This window comes from Falco cherrug, chromosome 6, assembly GCF_023634085.1.
Source record: "Falco cherrug isolate bFalChe1 chromosome 6, bFalChe1.pri, whole genome shotgun sequence".
Lineage (NCBI taxonomy): Eukaryota > Metazoa > Chordata > Aves > Falconiformes > Falconidae > Falco > Falco cherrug.
In genome coordinates, this window is record NC_073702.1 from 41,387,165 (window position 1) to 41,406,883 (window position 19,719).

Genomic DNA, 19,719 nt, shown 5'->3' on the forward strand with positions numbered 1-19,719 from the left:
TAATAAGCCATACATTTAATTATTGAAAATAATTATAGGACTGTGAGATAGTTCTACTAGACATTATAGTTTAACTTGTGCTTTTAAAAACATTATCTAAAATACTTACCTCACTCATGAAGCATCTTTATCTCATTTCACAGAAGTGGAAGGAACAATTGTAATGTTCCTTCTGTAAGGAGTTATGTACAGGTTATACTTAGCTGAAACCAATAAAATCAAACAAACATATACATAGTCCTTTTCCCTCCTTGAATGATGGTGAGAGAATCAAATATTTGCTTCTGTTTATTTGTGTGACTATATTTAAGAAAAATTCTTCTTTTCTATTTATCATATGTTCTGGGCATAATGCAGAGTATTTTGTTTAGTTGCTTTTTGTTTTAAGAAAGTTTCAGTTTGCGTAATGCAGCACAACTATTCTGTTTGACAGTTCAGTCCATGTAGAAGTAAAAGATTTAAACCAGAGATTTAGGGGAGAGAAAAAATAGACACATCTAAATTTACTCTTAAACCTATCAACTCTGGCAACCAGACAAACCTGAAAAATCATTATTGGAAAAAATTTGCAGAATTTCCCCAAACCTTTGGGTTTCATGTGTCTTGCTTTATGTGGGTTAGACAATACCTCTCTGTGTGTAGGTGGGACACCAGATCTGCTCTTTAGCATCTTTGTAGAAAGGAGAGTAGTAGGAGCACAAACCCTAATAACTCAGTAGAACTCAATTAAGAATAGCATAGCTGTAGGTGTGCTAACAAAATCCATAGACATGGCAAAGAACATGCTTCAAACGAAAAGTAAAAGCTGCTGGATGTCAAATAGAATTCATAAAAACCCATTGCCTATTCAGTGAGTATTCAGGAGATTCCAAATATTTGTTAGTAAATTTTTGAGTCTTCAGAGCAAAAGGTGAACATATCTCATACAGAAGGAAAGAACAACATTTCTGCCATTTCCTCCCTTTCCTCCTCTCACTGTTCCCAACTAGGACATCTGTGCTGGTTTGTTCTCATTCCTATCTTGATCTATGGCAGGCATTGGAAAGATGACAGAGCAAACTGTCCAATTTTTTCAAAGCTAAGACACACAGATGAGTCAGAGCCACTCCTGTAGTATTACAGCTTAATTTTGTCTGTTCAGTGTCCTCACATAAACACTAACGCTCCCCCAGGCAGCCTTAGTGCTAAATGAAAGGTGTCTTAGTACTATTTCAGCTGTGTTACAGGCTTGTAGATCATCCATATGGTTAATGGATGGGTGTGAGTCTGTAGGATATTGGTGATATTAGTTGAAGGCTGAAAACCTAAACCCCAAAATAACATCATTTTTTAAGATGGTTGTGGGATTAAAAAAACCTTTTTTCTAAGCTTTGAATCTGCCCGGCTCCTCTGATATCCAGGGATAGGCAAAATTTAAATGTTTTTGTTGAAATAGGATTGGGTGGATTGGAATCTACTGCATATATTGCAGAAAACCAACAATATTTATAGACTAGACTGTGGAATTGGTCTTGTCATGTAGAATACTCATGAGAAGTCAGTCGGTTAAAGAAATTATGTAGTTTACTTAGATATTTGTTATTTTTTAACTCTGTGACATTTTCTCTGAGGCTCAGTATAAGATTCTTTGGGAGACCTTACAACATAATGTCACCTGTGCAATAATTACAGCTGAAGTATGGGAGTCCTGTTTCTCATACACTTTAGCCTTTTTCTGTAGTCCTTTTGGATTCTTGATCATTATCTTTACCCCAAGTGCTTGTTAGCATGGTTGGGAAAGAAACAAATCACTCAAACCTGTAATTGCAAACAACTTTTTATGCCATAAGAAGCACAGCCTGATGATCTGATATCATATGGTATTTGAGTTTGTTCCCTCCTCAAGCCCTTTTTGTGGCTTATGTTCACATATAAATTCAAATCTGATTGCCAGAGAAAATTAAGCTCAAAGTAAAGGATTGATTCTCTACAGGAAACACTTGATAACAAATTTAGACAGTTGGATTCTACTTTTAAAGAGGCTGATGGGAAAGTTTAAGCCCTAGAAATCAACACTAATGTTCAGGACATGATGATTATAATACATTCTAAGTAGCTACTCCGAAACTGAGACTTCCTCTGTGGCTCAAGTAATTCAAAGGAACTTTTCCAAAATCAAATGTTTCATACATGCTGAAACCTGGTGAACCAATTCAAAAGAAAATTTGGGTTAGGCTCCACAGGCTGGGTAGATAATTTAATCTTCCTGACTACTACAGTCTTGATTCAGCCTAGAAATTATTGTTCATCAGAGATTACATTTCCAAATGAAACATGGATGAAAAAAGGTAGGAGCAGAGAAGGGAACCTGACCAAGGAAGATGTAAACCTTTCACATTGTTTTATATGAAAGCATAGCCATTCTTAATGAAATATTGTTTACTTACAGTTATCTTACTGTATCTTTACATACCACAGACATTACAGTACCTGTGACATGTTAGTTAGGCACTTCTGGTGATTGGCTGAATCTCTGTGGTGCCTTTGATTCCACTAGAAGGTAACATTCCGGGCAAAGAACCATTTTATAAGAGGGCATGATGCCCTACAGCCTTCATTTCTTTGTCTATATTATGAGAAAATGGGTGATAGAAGAGCTGGATCATGCTGAAGAGATCTGTTCATTCTGTCTTTGTGTCAGGATCATATTGCTACTCAAAGGAATGACAGCAGAATTAGTGACAGGAATGTTTGAGCCTGAGCAATTGCTTGCAGAGAAATGAAGCAAGCATGGTGTGTGGCTGCCTTTAGACAAGCAAAGCAAATGAGAAATGCTGCTGTTAAAAAAGAAAAATCACTTTCACACACACTTTGCTGGCTGGTTGAAGTAGTATTGTATGGGCAGTAGCTGCTAAGGGATCCCCAAGGCATTTGTGCTCTTTGTTTCCACTGTGTCTTTTCTAGTAGACAAGGAAAGAATAATGCATGATAGCTACTGCATTTTGCATTGCTTTTCTCACACACAAAAGGGCAACAAAACCATAGTAACATGTTATCTTCAGAGCCCAGATTTCATTACAAACTTGTATAGTTAATAACCCACCATACCACTTTTTTGAATCTTAATTATATGTATCTGCTTTTTTTATATATTATCACAAATTATTAACTGAAAAGTAATAGCTGTTGGTTGGTTTGTTTTGTAGTGCAGACAGTAGGTATGCAAGCTGTATGCACGATTGTACAAAACCAGTCTTGGTATAAATCACTGAAAAATCACATATAATAAGTGATGGTTCCATGAGAGGTGGTTAACAAGATCGTTTTAATGATTAATCTTGGTTATATCACATTAGACTGCTGATTAAAACTGAAAGATAGGTATAGCTGTCCTGTAAATTTTTGAGCAATACTTCTGTTGTTCTTCCAATAAATTCTGGAAAAATGGAAGATAGAAATTGTCCCTTGGCAAGGACAAAAAATATGTAAGAAATGATTGTTTGGTTTGGTTCATTTGTGGTTTGGGTTTTGTTTTTTAAAGAATGTAGATAAAAGTGGCAGCTGGGTATGATGAGAACAGAAGCTGTTGCTGTTTTGTAGCCCTTGAAAATGTATCATAAAAATAATTTATAATGACTTTTTAGATGCATTTTTGTATGCCTGAACCTTAGCTCTAAGTGACTTGGTCAGGACTATAACACTAGGTCTTGTAAAGAATTGAATATGATGTACATTTCTCATCCCGTAATCCCACTACACTTAAAATACTTCCCATATCATAAGCTTTCTGTTCAAGTATTTGGTGTACAAAAAAATGTTTTTGATATCCTCAACTGAATAAAAGGTATGGTGGATTTGTTTGATTCTGAGAGAAAATGGTACTGTATGTTTTCAGCGTTTTTGTCTCATGAATATATTTAAAGTCAACAAAGAATGAGAAGGAGATATTGTAAAGATGTAATGACACTTCTCTGAAATATAACGTGTCTTTTAGTCACTTGGACACATTTAGATTGCCACTGTTCCTGCTGAACTGAAAAGAAAGTTTGGAAATATGCAGGAGAGTAACACTTCTGCCCCAAACTGGTGCTTGTCCCAAAAATGTAATAATAATATTAAAATTTGACTCCTTCCATCCCCCATCCTTCGCACAGGTCAGCACATTGGTGTGATCACTGAGACCAAGCATATTCAAACTGCCTCAGTGAAGAGTTGGCAATGGATGCTCATCCTAAAGAGCTTTTATCATGAATAACAGATCTTCTTAGCCAGAGGCAGTTGAGAAGGGCAATGGGGTTCAGTCAGAAAGCAGATATTAGAGAAATGCTTTTTCTTCTATGTTTTTATGCTGCTTTTCTCTCTTGCCAAATTAAATAAGTATATACTTCTTACAGACATTGAGATTTATTATATCAGCACTTTACTGTCATTTTTCAGATCAAAAGTTCTTTTAACTTATCTTTGAGGTCAGCTTAATTATCAGCAGTATATTAACAAGACTTGCTACATGACATTTGATCTCTCCTGGGTTATCAGTTTTTCTCCTTACGCCCCATAAAAGCATTTCTTTGAAAGTTCACACTTCTGACCACACCCACAAAGTGCCATGCTGCCCTTCTGCTGCATGTTCTATATCAGGGATTTTGTGGATTTGAAGGTGTAAAAGCTGAGGTAATTTGTGTAGAAATGTATATAAAATATGCTGGTATTGGGCTTTTGTTTTCATTCTTGTTGATTGTTCTGATTCCATTCTGATAATGTAAGTCTGAGATCAGGTGCCGAGTTTTTCCAGGATCCTCTTTCAAACAGAAAAAATAGTTTAAGAAACTTTTTTTACAGCAAATAAGTGTTGCCTGAGTGTAGTGATTATGCTTTTGATAGATTTGATTTGGTACTGGTATGTGAATGGTTAAAATCTTACATTAAAATCGTTAATATTTGCATCACAGTATTTGTAAACTCTATAGTAAGGACCTTCAAATTCACTGTCACTTAATCACCTTGATTATTTTCCTGCTTAATCTTAATAGAGAATTATCAGTGAATCACACATATTATTCCACTTTTTGTAGTGATCAATTTATATATTTAATTCTGGAACAGTATTAAGGAGTTACATGTTGCAGTTTGAAGGCTGATCTAATACTATGCACAACTCCTTTTGCTTAAAATGAGTTAATAGCTTGTTTGTCCACAACTGCTGAGACAGTCCATGAGAGCTGTATTTATTTGTTGTTTGCCTAGGAGGTGGTCCAGCTAGCCGTGCCCAAGGGGCAGTTCATTTCCCACCTTAGGGAAGGCAGCTGCCCTTGGAAGAGGATTTGCATTATAGGTATCATGATCAAGCATTGAGTTTATGAACCACAGGAAATCCGCAGAGAGAATGTTTGATTTTGATTGGAACGTCAAGTAGGAAAGAAATATTCCTGAATAGAGATCATCTTAAAAGTAGTGGCAATGATAGGAGCAGAGCCTAATGTTAGTTTCTCAGCTACAAGTGTTGCAAAAGCAGTTCTAGCTGAACTCCAAACATTGAAGAAACAGAAAACTTTGCTTGTCTGAAATTTAGGTAGCTATAGGAATGCTTTCACTTTATTTGTGTTTTTTTTACTCTAACCCAATCATACATTAAAATTTGAATTATGAATAATAATTTTCTTCCTTTGATCTTAACAGATGTTTAGGTCTCAGAGTCATTGTTTAGTAAAAAAAAACCATGAAGAGTAGCATTCTCTAAATAGTTGGTACTAGATGGTGCTCGCAATGCTCAGCATCTGATCGGAGGTTCTTGGTAGCATCTGCTGACCTGCATAGGGGAATTGGGAAGTTGGTGGTGCACGCCACTATTTTGAGGAAGATGTATTTCCATAACCAGAGGTAGTTAAAATACCGTTGGCTCACAGAAAAAAGTGGAAGTCTTATCAGCGCATTCATGATATCATCACAAAATCATTTAAGACTTGATTGTTGTACAGCCAACAAATGATTCTTAGAGATTACAGCCTTCCTCATATTAGTTAGCCAGTGCAATTCAAACAGGTTTTCTCACACTTTTTACTTACTTAACTTTAAAAGCAGTGCCTGTTCTACTTGTGAACTGTGACATTTTGCAGACTTTTTTTTTTTTTTGCCACAGATATACCTATGGCCTGGAAAGCCACTGCCTCTAATTCTTCTGGGATGTGGGAACCTTAAAGTATCTCTGCTCCAAATTGAACACAGTCTTTCCCAGAACATCTCAGAAGAAATATTTCATTCCACAGCTGTTCAGAAGTAGGTTTCTTTCAGTCTGTCTTCAGACCCACCAAATATCTACTTAATTTTTCAGTTGGAAAAGGAAATGAAGCTTTATCACAGGAGTGTGCCACAATGGCATTGAAGTTTTCTCTCAATCAGGTGAATAATTATGGTGAAACAGATGAAAGTAGGTAAGTGCTGATAATCTGAAAAATGAAAACTACACCTTCAATGGCTATAACACATTCATAGTTGGATTTGCCTATCCATTCTAAATAAACACGTGTGGAAATCATTAGGGGAAAAATACCATAGTGCCCCCCCCCGGCCCTGCCTTGTTCTGTAGCTTATTGAGAAAATGGAATAAGAAGTGCAAAGGCTGAGTTTCCTTAGGATTTTTAAACAACTTAACACAGCAGTGACTGAGGAGCAGAGATAGGAACCTGTATTTTCATGTATATATGTTGTGTATCAGCTGAAGTACAGGCTGTCTGTGTTTTTTCTGACAGTGGAGTAAACTGGACTGGGGAACATGTAGCAAAAGGGTGAAGTTTCTTCTGGGTTCTATTCTGTTTCAGACCCTGGCTTCCAAATGATGGTTTGTGTATGACTTTGGTCTTTTACTTAATGTTGGTTACTTGACCATGTAGAAAACAATTTGCTTATCATCAGCAGTTAAGCATACACAAACCCCTTTGTTTAAAAAGACAGAATTTAGGGAGAGATATTATTGGTAAAATATCAGGTTTTTTGATAAATTAAAGCATTTTCTTGAGTTTCATAAAAAGTAACTAACACTGACCATGTATCTTTGAACCTTTTCTTCCCCCTTGCGCTTTTTATGATGTTGTGTGACACAGAAGTGGTAAAAGGAGTGAAAAGTGAAGAATATGACAAAAGTATGTAAGAGCAATGCCTGCTCCCTTCTCCGAATAACAATCTATCAGATACATTGCCAAAAGAAAGACATTTGTAGTATTAAATAGAATGTTCGCAATTTTATGGGACCCATGCCTTTAGGTAAGAAAATGATCTAAAGGCATTCACTGCAGTAGAAGGTGACCATAAAACTACTCACTTTCAGAACTAAGAAAAGCTCTAAATTTTGTCTCAGCTTTTGCAGTAATTTCTTGACATCCTTACTCATTGCTGGACAGAAATTCTTAAAAAAAAAAAAGCATTCATCAGAAATTTTTGTACCAATGAGAACACAGGTGCAGAAAGGAATAATAATGTGATCTCTATTTAAAAATATTTTAGAAGTGATCAGATAGTGACGTAGACTGCATGAACTTTTGCCTGTCCCTTTGATGTTATTCTGTAAGGGGTTTTTTTTATTATTATAAGGTTAAAATTCTGGAAGGATTGTCTCATACAGCATAACAACTATAGAATAGGGAGACATTTTGATGTCAACTTTAAGAAGTAACAACTGCTCATATGAGTGTGAAACTCTGTGGCAGTATTAGACGATTAGTCCTATATTGGCTGACTCCAAGGTCTCTACACCTATTTGGGAATTATAAATTACTTAGATTAAACAACCCAGCAAATTTCCCTCCTTAGGCTATCATACACCAGGTGAAAGACTGTATAAAAGAATAGCTACATTTACGTGCCTTATGACATGCAAGGCTGGAGGGTGATAAGTTGCTAAACTCTTCCCCTATTTATCTAACTCTCAGCAATTTCATTGTCAGAATCAGTTGAGAAGCAACTTGTACTGATGGGTTTTCTTTGTAACTTCATACATATATGCCCTGGTATACAAAGGTTGTGCTTGCATCACAAGAAGTATGTTAAGTCTCTGGAAAATCTGGTAGGTGTAACAAAAACTTGTGGATTTTTATATTTAATGCAGTGTGTAAAACCAGGCCACATAAATTTTTGTTTGCAACTGGAAACTTAACTGAGTTCATGACTTTTAAAAGCTTTCAAACAATTGGAATGTGTATAACTATGATTAAAAAAATAAGATAAAATGTGGGAATGTAGTCCACACTGTGCCAGAACTGTCATGCACTCAGTATACTGAGTTTTTCAGATTCCAATCTCTCCTTGTATTTCTGAGCTCCCATCACAGCACTGATGTCTCAGGCCTACAGACATGGACTGTTTGTGTTGATTTTGACGAAATGGGCATTAATGTGGATTGATACCTTTTGGTTTTGCAAGAGTGAACATTTTCTAAGTGGGTTGGTTTTACTGTACTGCTAGTCTCAACACATTTGTTATAAATGACGTTTTTATTGTTTAATCTTTAATATTTCTTCTGAACGAACACTTGACATATAATCCTGAGGGATTTTGTTTTCTGTAATTTTAATAAGCCCTCTATTCTCTTTGCATTTAATATTAAGATTTTCTATTTCTTTAATTGCAGTTTACTCAAGCAGGGAATCTTTCAATGAATAGTTTTGAAGAGCGGCAATATTTTCTTTTGTTATTTCAAATAGTATTTTCACATTCCATAATGTCCTTCATTCAGCAACGCCAAAGTACATCATAAATATAATTAGTAGAGGAATTTTCTTAGAGCAGTGTTTGGGCTGATAAACAGAAGTACAGAAAAGTAATTTTCCTAACGCTACAAGAGAAGGTATTTTGGGAAGTACCACAAGACTAGATTTCCCCCTCCCCTTTTTTTTTTTTTTTGGTTGGGTTTTTTTCTGTTCCCTTGAGTTGTAAGCAATAATCCATACATCTTGGAGTATGGAATAAGAAATGTATTACTTTATTTCTCTTCCATCTTCATTAAAGAGCTTCCGTGATGAGAAACTTACAGACACTGTGAGGTGTTATCAAAAGCAATTAGAATCATCAAACAGATGCTCTTTAGGAAAAAAAAAAAAGTCTAAAGCTATTTCAAGTGTTTTAGAGCTTACTTCCTTTATTACTCTTTTTCTTTTTGCTTGTGACTGACCCAAATAAATTTTTATTATAGTGGGTAAGCAATTTTATCAAAAATTGTTTTTCTTTGGTATGTTTCCTGGCCCGTAGTTTATCTGTTCTGGAGTAGTGAGTTGTCAATAATCTGTTAGTTTTATGCAGAGGATGTAATGAAGCAAGGAGATACTTTCAAGACTTCCCCTGCATTGAAATAAATCCTTCTTACCAATTTGTTCAAACAAAAATAAAATCAAATTAAAGGACAAAAAAACCCTAAGCTCCAAAAACTCATCAGCAAATAATACAAAGATTAATGGATACATTTAAACATTTGAAAATAAATTGAAGTTACAGATATATGTAGGATTTTCATGTACTCTGGATGAATATGTACTTCCATTGACTCATTCCCAACTGCTGAAATGCTTCAAGTTGGTCTGATATTTAATGTTTGTGTGTGGAACTTGGTCTAGGAGAGAAAAAAACCATGGAAACTAATGTCTAAGGATGACTTTAAGCATATTTTCTTGCTTGGGACTGCTTTCTGATGTTATGAAACAGGACAAAAGATGATACAGTTATTAAAAAAAGTTAGCTCTATGTAAATACAAAAAAGTGAGTACTTCAAAGGTTTTGAGAACAATTACTTTGTTTTAAAAATAGGCTCACCTTTAAACTATACTTATGCTTGTTTAAAGGTGTGCCTATTTTGAAAACCTATACTCTTACCCCTTAGTTCTCTCAAACTGCTACTAACACATGCTTCACACAATGAGTCCTTAACTTACAGTGGAGTTTGAATACTTTGTGTTGAATCTGTTGCATATGTCAGTGCCTCTCTGAGAAGCAGGTTTGACTAACCTGGGAGAAAAGCTGTATTAATACTTCTCATATCCCTGCGTAACACTGTATTCGTCTCATGTAGAAATATACAACATATCTAAATGATCACCACTGAGAAAAAACCAGTATTTGGCAGCTGTTCTGCAGATGAACTCCATACCACAAGGCTCAAGGCAGTCAGAAAGTAAAAGCTTTTTCTGGACTGATTTTAGTACAGTTTGTAGTAAATCTTAGTGCAGGGCAGTATAAAGGTAAAAATAATTTTGTATCAAACGAGACTGACTTCATTCAACCACACACATTCTCTTGCATTCATATACTAACAAACACTAAAATAAGTGTCCAGATAGTCTACCTAGGAACTTGAGGTGACACTAGGAAATGTCACCTAGCAAGTCTTTTTCATGATTTTTGGCTTGTTCTTAATGCTGGGGTTTGGATGGTAACAGTAACTGTATTTTTTTTCTTCATCCCAGCCACCTCTATAAGTCACTAGGAAACGCTACTGGTTTATTCACTGTCTCTGTCCCTTTTTCTTTTGCCGCAGGTTACCCGCCCTACCCCCAGTCTGGGTTTCTTGAGAATCATCTCTGATCTTAATATTTTAATGCCATGAACACCTGTCATTCTTTTATGCCTTCTCGTCATTTCTTCTGATGCTTTTACACTATTACCTTCCAATTCACACTTTTATTTATATAAGTCTTACTATTTTCAGTATAAACCTCCACGATTTGATTCGGGGAAAAAAGGACTCATAGGAACAAAGAAACTCCAGACTGTACTCTGTGGCTCCTATTGCAAAGCATGTGTTCAAACTGCTTTTATTTACATATGCATAGAGTGATTTAGACATTTAAAACAATCTCATGTAACAAAAACTTATCAAAGCACAGCATGATTGGTATGGCTTTCCCTGGGGTGCAGTGGAAAAGGGAATAAAACACACAGTTGTGTAAAAAGTATTACGCAGTCTAAGAGGCTGTATGTAGCAGTATGGACTAAAGCAACTTAATTCAAATACATTATAATATATAATTACAAATGTAATGTGTCCTAAGAGAGCTAGAGCTTGCCTTTAATATGATGGTAAAATCTTATCATGTAGATTGCCAACATCGCAAAAGCAAGGCTAGACTTTAATAATTTAGACTTAAAATCCTGTGTTCTGGAGTTCAGAAAATGGTAACATCTGTTGTGTAAAAAAAAAAAAAAAGTGCATGTATTAATAAATACTGACAATGCTTAGTATTCTACCCTTGATCTTGATGACTATACTTAGATGAAGTCAAGAGGAAGTGTTTTTTTCCTAGAAATGCAGAAAATCACAGAATGCATCACACTGATATTAAATTATTATACAAGTAAATATCTTCTTGACTAGGGAAATTACTGAACAAAATATGCACCTAGACTGGTATCTTTGCAAGGGTTTCCTTGTAAACCTTTGCTAATGGTTGTTGTCCTTTTCTGTCGGCAGTGGTGATTTGTCTGTTGTCTCAAATGTCACTTAGCCTAAGATAAAAGAAGGACACATGGCAGGTATGTAATCTTCTCTTTATCTCTGCTTCAATATTTCAGGAGTTTTACTTTAAATGTGGAGCACATCCAACCACTGACAGTGAAACATCTGTGGCTTTGAACCTCGTTACAACAAACAGTCGCTGTATCACATGTATAACATGCACAGATATTAGGTAAGTACAACAAAAAGTGTCAGAGATGCACAGTTGCTATGCTTGAGACTACAGCACTTTCAAAGAGCTTTTCTTCCTCTGCTGGTTTTCCCTTATAGACATTTCCCCCCTACCCCACCTCAGTATCGTGCTGGAAAATGGGTCACATTTTCCGGTGTGCTCTTTGTTTTGCTGGTATGATTACGATTTATATTTTGTACCTTAGTTAGGTTTCCACCTGCAACTCAACTGCTTAATTTCTAACTACAACCTCAAGTGCTCAAGATAGTGGCATAAGTGTGTAGATCTTCGCTGCTAATTTGTGTTTAAGAGCCAGTGAAAGAAAGCCCAGTTTTGAGGGGGATAAGCTGTTCCTGCAGAAAGGAGCTTTTTGGTGTTTGTTTTATAAATCAAATGCATCTGTTCTCATGTTGTTTATTGCAGTTTTTAATACTGTAATCCATCTTACTCTGTGGTATTTGGGCACATATATTCAATACCATTACTTGTAAATGCATGGATTAAAAACCAATTGTCCAGGCAAGACAGCTACCATTGTTGTGAAGAATTACCTGAAATACATTTATCTACTGATTAGGAGATTAACTAATGACACCATGTTATACACTCTTAGGTATTGCTGTTGATTGGTCTACACCTTGCAATAGAAGAAAGAACTTAGAAAAATATAGCAGGAAGTGTGAATGAAACTGTTAAGGAGATATATATTTTGGGGAAGAAAAGCTGGATTCCTGGACATAATATAATTATACTATCTCTAAGAGAATCAGAACAAGATATTATTTTCAATAGGAAGTTTATGTTGTGCATGCGTGCTGCTGCATTGATAGCAGCTAGTTGGTTGCTGACAGTATTTGGCTCAAGCAAATGAGTCTTAGAGTTTAAAAGATAGTTGTGCATTGAAGAGTATGGTGTCGGTCACTTCCCATATACATAGCATTTACAGCATTGCTGCGTGTCTCTTTCAGAGACTACCTTGCAGGCAGTACATGCTGAATTACTTAGGTAGCTTGTCACCAGTGGTTAAGTCTGCAGCAGTATTAACCTCTCTGTAATTGAAGATAATATGAAGTTTCCATTCTGAGCCCAGCTTTCTCCTTTTCCCAAGAACAAGAGGGAAGAATATGAGCCATAAATATGCTTACTTAAGATTGAGAACGGGTTGTCATTATTTCTTTCAAATTTGAAATGGGTATGTTGTCATTTTCCTGAATTGATATATTCAGTACAGACCTATTCAACCATATTCATGAAGTAGTATTTTTTTTTCTTTGTTTTGTGGCAAAATCCTAAAGGAAAGAAAGAGGTAATTTTCTGGGTTTGCTTAGCTGAACCGTTCCCAGAACAAACTGCTGGCTTTTTTTACTAAGTAGTTTAGTGGGATTATTTATTGACATGTCATAATAGCATATCAGTTCTCATTGATTTAAATTAAGGCATCCAATAACTATGGGAGACCTAACTTACAGTAGAATTTTCGCTCAGCACGTAAACTGGGAATACTTACTTATGAATAAACTTACTGGACTTATATGCTAAACAGGAAAGGAAGACATGTTTTTCCTCTTGGCCTCATGCTGTTCACAGTCTTTCTAGCTTATAGGACCCCTTTTGAAATGCCATTAAATGATCTTAAAATAATTTATTTCTAAAAATTTCTAGGAGTTCTGACTGAGTACCCTAAGAAACAGGATAGGATTTGCGTTGGGTGCCTGAGCATCTGACAAGGCACTAGCAATTCCTAGTTATGACGGGCACAATAGGCTGTTTGAAGTTACTCATACACATAATAATTTTCAGTCTTTTCTTTATTTTGCATAGCAGATTCAATTGTTCATAAATAAGTTTGTCTTCCATTATGAGGCATAGAGATACTTTGAAAATAATAAACATTCAGTTTAGTTTTTCTGAATGGCTGACAGATTTTATTTGATCATAGGAAGATCCTTGAAGCCCAAGGCAAGAGAGGAGAATTTGGTGGCAGGTATTATAAAAAGTCTACAGAGCAGTTGTATCTCCTTCAGTCTCTAAAAAGACAAGGGAATACCCTTCTGACCCAGTATGTCTTGTAGGCCGTGGAACTGATTGTTCGGTAGGAGGCAGTGAAATTAGTTATGCTAAGAGTGAACAGGAGAGACTCCAGCAGCCTTCTTGCAGTTATAAAGGTTGTAAATGCACTAATACATTTATGTAGCCAGATTTTGACTTTCATACTTCCTAGAGCTATAGGTGTAGGTTTCCTCTCTCATTCAAGTGATGCAGTGAAGCGATGAAGAGGTTATTCTCTCTTCTGCCTTACCGTTTACTTCATAAGATTTTGTGGGTGACCTCTGTTCTCCTGTGCATCTCCTAATCTCCTCCCACCCACAAGCAGGTCTTTTGTACTGGCCTGTGGAACTGCAGAAAATGAAATCAGCAGGAAGTAGGTAATATTATTTCAGTTCCTCTTCTCTTTCATGGTTAACTAACATCAAGCCATTGTACCTTGACTCTGCCTTGATGCAGGTAGCACCATTCCTCGTATGTAAATGCATACGAAAAAGAATTGCAAAATGATAGTTGTTAGTCAACAGAGAAAGTTGTAAGGGTCATTTGAACTCTCCTGACTCATATGGTGTGTTTTCTGGAAAGAGCTGATTTTGGCAGCATCCTCTGTGGTGTATTTACAGAACTGGCTCCTAGGTACAGGTTAAAGGGCAAATATCAATCTCTTGACAAATTGATACCTCAGCATTTTGCGGCAAGGGTGCAGACTAAACTACGTAAGTGGCTAGTTCTCCTAAACCTTCTAAAAATTCACTGGGCAAGTGGAATGGCCTTAGTATGTGTCTGTACTGCTAAATGAAGGAGGACCAACAGCTGATCCCTGATCCCAAGCAAAATGGTAATGACAGACAGGTATCCCACACAGTACTGTGGTAGGTAGCCTGGCTCTTCATCACAGCCAGTTTATGCTGATCTTGAAGCTGAAATCCAAAGGCTCATTGCTGAAACTAGATCTGCAATGAATGCATACTTTATAGCCTAGCGGTAAAATAGCATGAAAAAGAATTATTCCTGTCCTAGTATTCCCTGCTTAGGGCTCGGGTAGCAATAGGTCACCGAGCACCATGAAGTGCAGTGAAGAGGTAAAACTGCTGAACTAGCAGCTGAGCTTTGTGTATCTATGTCTAGGACCTGTGTCCACTGGCTTCTCAAGAACTCTAGGTATTTTAAGAATGCAGGAAAAGTTGTCTGTTCCTGAATAAAAAAACCAACCAACCAAACAAACACCCCCAACAAACGACAACAACAAAAACAAACAAACAAAAAAAGACATAAAAAAAAAGAAAAAAATTCCAAAATTAGCTTCTGTAGGCAATATTAGAGGAATAGAGGAACTAAAATGGAAGAAAGTTGTTCTATCTATTATTGGTACACATTTCTGTAATAACTGTAAAGTTTTGAGAATCCATACATTAAATGCTGATTATCTTTCAAAAGCTTGATTTTTAAAGCCATAAAAGACTATTATGCAGTTTTTTGTAATATTAAACATTTGTAGGTGATATCAAGAACTGACATACCAAGAAGACCGACTGTATTCTGTTTCTTTTTTTTGTATGGCCAGTCTTGTGAGTTATTAAAATACAATTTCTCATGTATCTTTGCATGAATTAAATAATTTTCCAATTAAAGATGTGACAGAAATTATTTTAGTTCCTATTTCTGTTCAGTTGCAAAGATGGTCAAAGGTAACACCATTTTGCAAAGAGCTCGAGATCAAACAATGAAATCATTTATCAGTGTTGCACAAAAGTTATGGTAAATTCTTGCCCTACTTATGAAATCTTTGCTCAGTTTTTTGAGTCTCTAATTCTTTCTACAACCTGGCATTCTTGGAATATTTATATATAACTCAAATAAATTACACAAATACTCATAACCTTTTTATTTGAGCTAAACATTTAGGTGACTATAGGTATTTGTGCTGGAAATTATTTTCTAATACTACTATGCAGTTGAAAAATAGCATCCAGGGCATTCTGCAGCTTGTAGGATTTTGTGAGACCTACTTTCATCATTCTGTAGCATTCAGGTGGAAAAGAGGAACAACTGTATTTGTTACATTAACTAATACTTTGTAGTAGCTTCACTAAAGTAAAAAAAAAAAAGTGTCTGTTTTTGCAGAAAAATATAAACAGGAAAAGATGAGAACCAGGTGTTGTTTACATATTTTTAAATATTATTGTTCACAGCAAGATATACCATTTCTCTAGGTGTTTCCATCCATTTATCATGGATAGTTAGTCCACCATAGGCAGAGCAGTTAAGCTTCAGAATTCTTGGCAGAGCCTATGTATGGTTTTAGTAAGGTTTGCACAGCTCATAAAAATCATATTTAAAGCAGTACTGTACTCTGTGGTATATAGAAAAAATACAAAGTGGAAGTAATATTTAAGCCTATTGCGGGGTTTTATTCTCAAGTTTACATTAGGCACACTTTGTGTTTGCCTTGGGTTTATATTTGATATGAATATTTTCATGCAGCTCTGACCAACAGAGTGAAATACTTCAGAGTCAAATACCCTTGTAGGGCTATGCTAAATCCATCGGCAGTATTCCATGTAGAGTAATACCTTCCAATGTATTCTGCTTATCTACAGCAGGGTTAGTGTGAATTGGCAGCCTTTCTGCATTTATTTTTTTTCTGTAGCATTCAAGGTGATGGGTTGCTATTTTATGTCTTTGAAGAAGCTCTTAATAGGTTGAGCAAATGGCTGAAAGTTGAAACAAATACTAAAACTGTGCAGTCCTCAAGGGAAGTTCTGCTTTTGTCAATGGTTTCCAGTAGAAAAAAAGATCAAAGAATGGGTTAGGAGTACCCCAGGGTACCCATAAACCAGGCTCAGGAATAACAGCAGTCTTAAGCAGTGTAAAAATCAAATATGTGGAACAGAAGTGCCTCACGTCATCTTTCACAAACTAGGTAGGGTACAATTCCTAAAGGCACTGTTATTTTTAGCTTCTAACAGATACAAATAAGTGTAAAAAATGTATAGGGCTTGCTGTCACTTAATAGGTAGAAAGAATTCTCTAGAAGGAGAAATACTTACTGTTGTGTTACCAGAATTTTTTATCAAATAAATCCCTGCTTCATAATCTTGGACAAAGCTATGTTTTGCTTTGTTTAGACAGTGAAATCTTGAATTATTTTTTTCTGCTGTTAGGACTTCCTAAACCAGAGTTGGAAGTGAGACTTCATTTGCTAGTGGTGAGAGTTAGAAGTGCATATGCTAGATGTTCTTCAAGGGTAACTGCGATGTAAGGTCTGTCATAATTCTTCTCAGCCAAATCAATTCAGACTGTGATCACATTAGACTCCATGGGCAGGAGCATATTGGAGAAGGTCAGTGCTTGGACAGAAAAACTCAAAGTGAATGTACAATAGGAAGTCCTGTTAGAAATTCAGCTGTCTTGTCCTGCTTTGAATAAAGAATGAATGACTGCTTGTCATTAGGGATAACTATGTGTTAATCTGATCCTGGTGGGACTACTTTGAGCCACCTAAGCTTCTCTCTAGCTCTTAATTAGCCATCTTTCTTCTTAAACCTTTTTTTTTTTTTTTCCTGAAGAAAAAGTATGACTTAGAAATTTTTTCCCTCCAGAAGCTTGTGCCATCCCCCTATCACTCCTACTCGCTTATTTCTGTTACTGTACAGTCAGAACGGAGACTTAAGTTTTATTTTTATTGGATAGTATTTCCAAATTGGTTAGGGATATAGAATCATTGACTTCTCAGTAAATATATATGTGAACGATTTTCAGTTGTAGATTTCTGCCAAAGGAAGGCCAACTCTCACAGGTTATTATGGAGATTAGGATTTTTTTAATGTTATAGGTGGTGTGCCAAGTTCCTTGTTGATCACTGCATGCTCTCCCATATTGCACACTAACATTTTACATTGCTTTGAAGTCAAGTATTTCATCTATTACAGTTTAAAAAAGTTGTTTAGAAACATCTGAAATAATTTGCCTTACCTTTCTTTCTGTAAATAGCTGGTATTGATGCAGTCTGGATTAAAAAAAAAAAAAAAAAAAGGCAAGAATATCAGAGGACGAATATAGTCATGAATATGACAAAAAGTATATGAAGTAGCAGGTCTCCCGTGGTATTCAAAACCTTTAAAATACAAGTAAGTCCACAATCTTTAGTTTCATGATTTGAATCAAATGTTACAACTGAAGGGACAATATGAAAAATTCAGCTTGTGATAAGGGTCCATATCTGAACTGTATAAACATTTTCAAAGTAAAGAAGCTGTTCTACATATTTGATTCAGGTCAATTTTGCTGTTATTTGAAGATAGTTTTACCACAGTCCTGTTCCCTTCTGAGATCAAAGTGCAGGCTGTGTGCAGGTCATGTGAAGTTTTTCAGAAGAGTAAATAGCACCTTATTCTAGATGTATAATTGCTGTTTCTCTTTGATTTTGGGATGTAGGATCATAAAATTACTCCTTCGGCCATTATAATCCAAGCAAATAATTAAATCTATATTTAGTTTATCTTTTTTGAAGTATGTTTTCTCTCTCTGTGACCCGTGTTGGTAATGTGGTCTCTGCTCTAAATCTCTGCCTGTTACATTCTGTTGTTTTTATATGCCTTGACTAGTTCAAAGAGGAGTGGGAAAAAAATATGTTAAGAATTAAATCTACTTTGTCTAAGTACTATGACCATCAGGGACAATGTCTACTGCTTTCTCTCCTAATGCTCCTGAAATTAATGGGATTTCTTAAGAATCACTTACTTAAAGTAACAAATAAATATCAAGCTAAGAAGTGTTTCTAATTGGTTTAGAGCTTTTTTCTTTTCCTGAATATGGTAGCCTACAGGATACTGGTTGTTACAGCTGTAATATTTGAGCTGTGATACAAGCAAAACTGCAGACGAAACATTTTGTTGGCACTTTTGTATTTTGAAATGTGAACAAAATCTAATAATGCCAGTAAGTGACCTTCATTTCTTTAGTGGTGCACACCATGAGTTTTAGACTGAAACACTTGTACCATGGGCCTCTGTAAGATGTGCCTCAGGCATGAAATTCAGTTGCCTTAAACTTTCCATTGAATTGTAAACCGCTAGTATACAGCAGCCTCCTATGGCAATGACAGGACAGAATTGTAGTTCTTACTGTTTTGCCTCTGAATCTGTCAAGACCTGCACAGCAACTGCATCTCGCTGAGACAGCTTACAGTTTCTACAGATTTGTGAAGAAAATAATAGATTGGCAAAGATATTGTACTGTCATATAGTACATGTCCTTTGCTGGCAGGGGACAAATAAGTAGGATTTTAGGCAAGTTCACTCTTCTCCTTTGCTAAACATAAGGCATGAACTTCTTCCTCTCCATCTGGGAGGACAAAACCTGCCTATTTTCTCCTTTTTATGGTGCATAAGTTTGTCTGCCTTAATTCTTTGCTTGCTTGGCATGTGTTAGTGTACAGTTGATAGGAAGGACAAAGGGAAGGGGATGTCTTGGCTACCTGCTGATTTTTTTATACTTACCCATATATGTTTGAATATAAATATATATGACTTGTGGTATGTTTACATGTTTTCGAAACAGCCACTGCTATGAATTTTTAAGGTAGTTGTGAGTGAATTTTACTTCTGATTTCAATTTATTTCAGTAATGTGAATCTCCAGCTTCATATGAGATGCAGTGCATATCATCAAGTTTATTTTTCATATGAATCTTCACCTGAAGCCTGTAGATTGCTAGGCTTTATATTAGATGATATATAGATGATATATAGATCTTCTCTGCCATTCTTATTTATGGCATAATTAATACAGTGAGCTGTTTTTGCAGATTTCTTCACTTACATATTTTAATGTATGTTGCAAGACACAAAGGCGTAATATTTTAAGTGTATTTGGATGAGTTAATAGTTGTAAAACTGCAATGTGTCAGGTATCCAACTACACCACACGCAAAATGTGGTGGACCTGACTTCCAAAATATTTTGAGGAGCCCTAAGATTATGACTACTTGTATATGAGCAATTGATGCAAAACTTTAGCTAATGAAT

At 35.8% G+C, this 19,719-nt stretch overlaps 1 protein-coding gene across 1 annotated transcript in view; it reads left to right on the forward strand.

Moving 5' to 3' along the window:
* The window catches only part of PRKN (parkin RBR E3 ubiquitin protein ligase), a 767,421-nt gene that overhangs the window by 381,167 nt on the left and 366,535 nt on the right, over positions 1-19,719 (forward strand). The window contains exon 6 of the mRNA XM_055714146.1: positions 11,530-11,645. Within this exon, the coding sequence (XP_055570121.1) occupies positions 11,530-11,645 (116 nt within the window). The remainder of the gene's footprint in view (positions 1-11,529; positions 11,646-19,719) is intronic.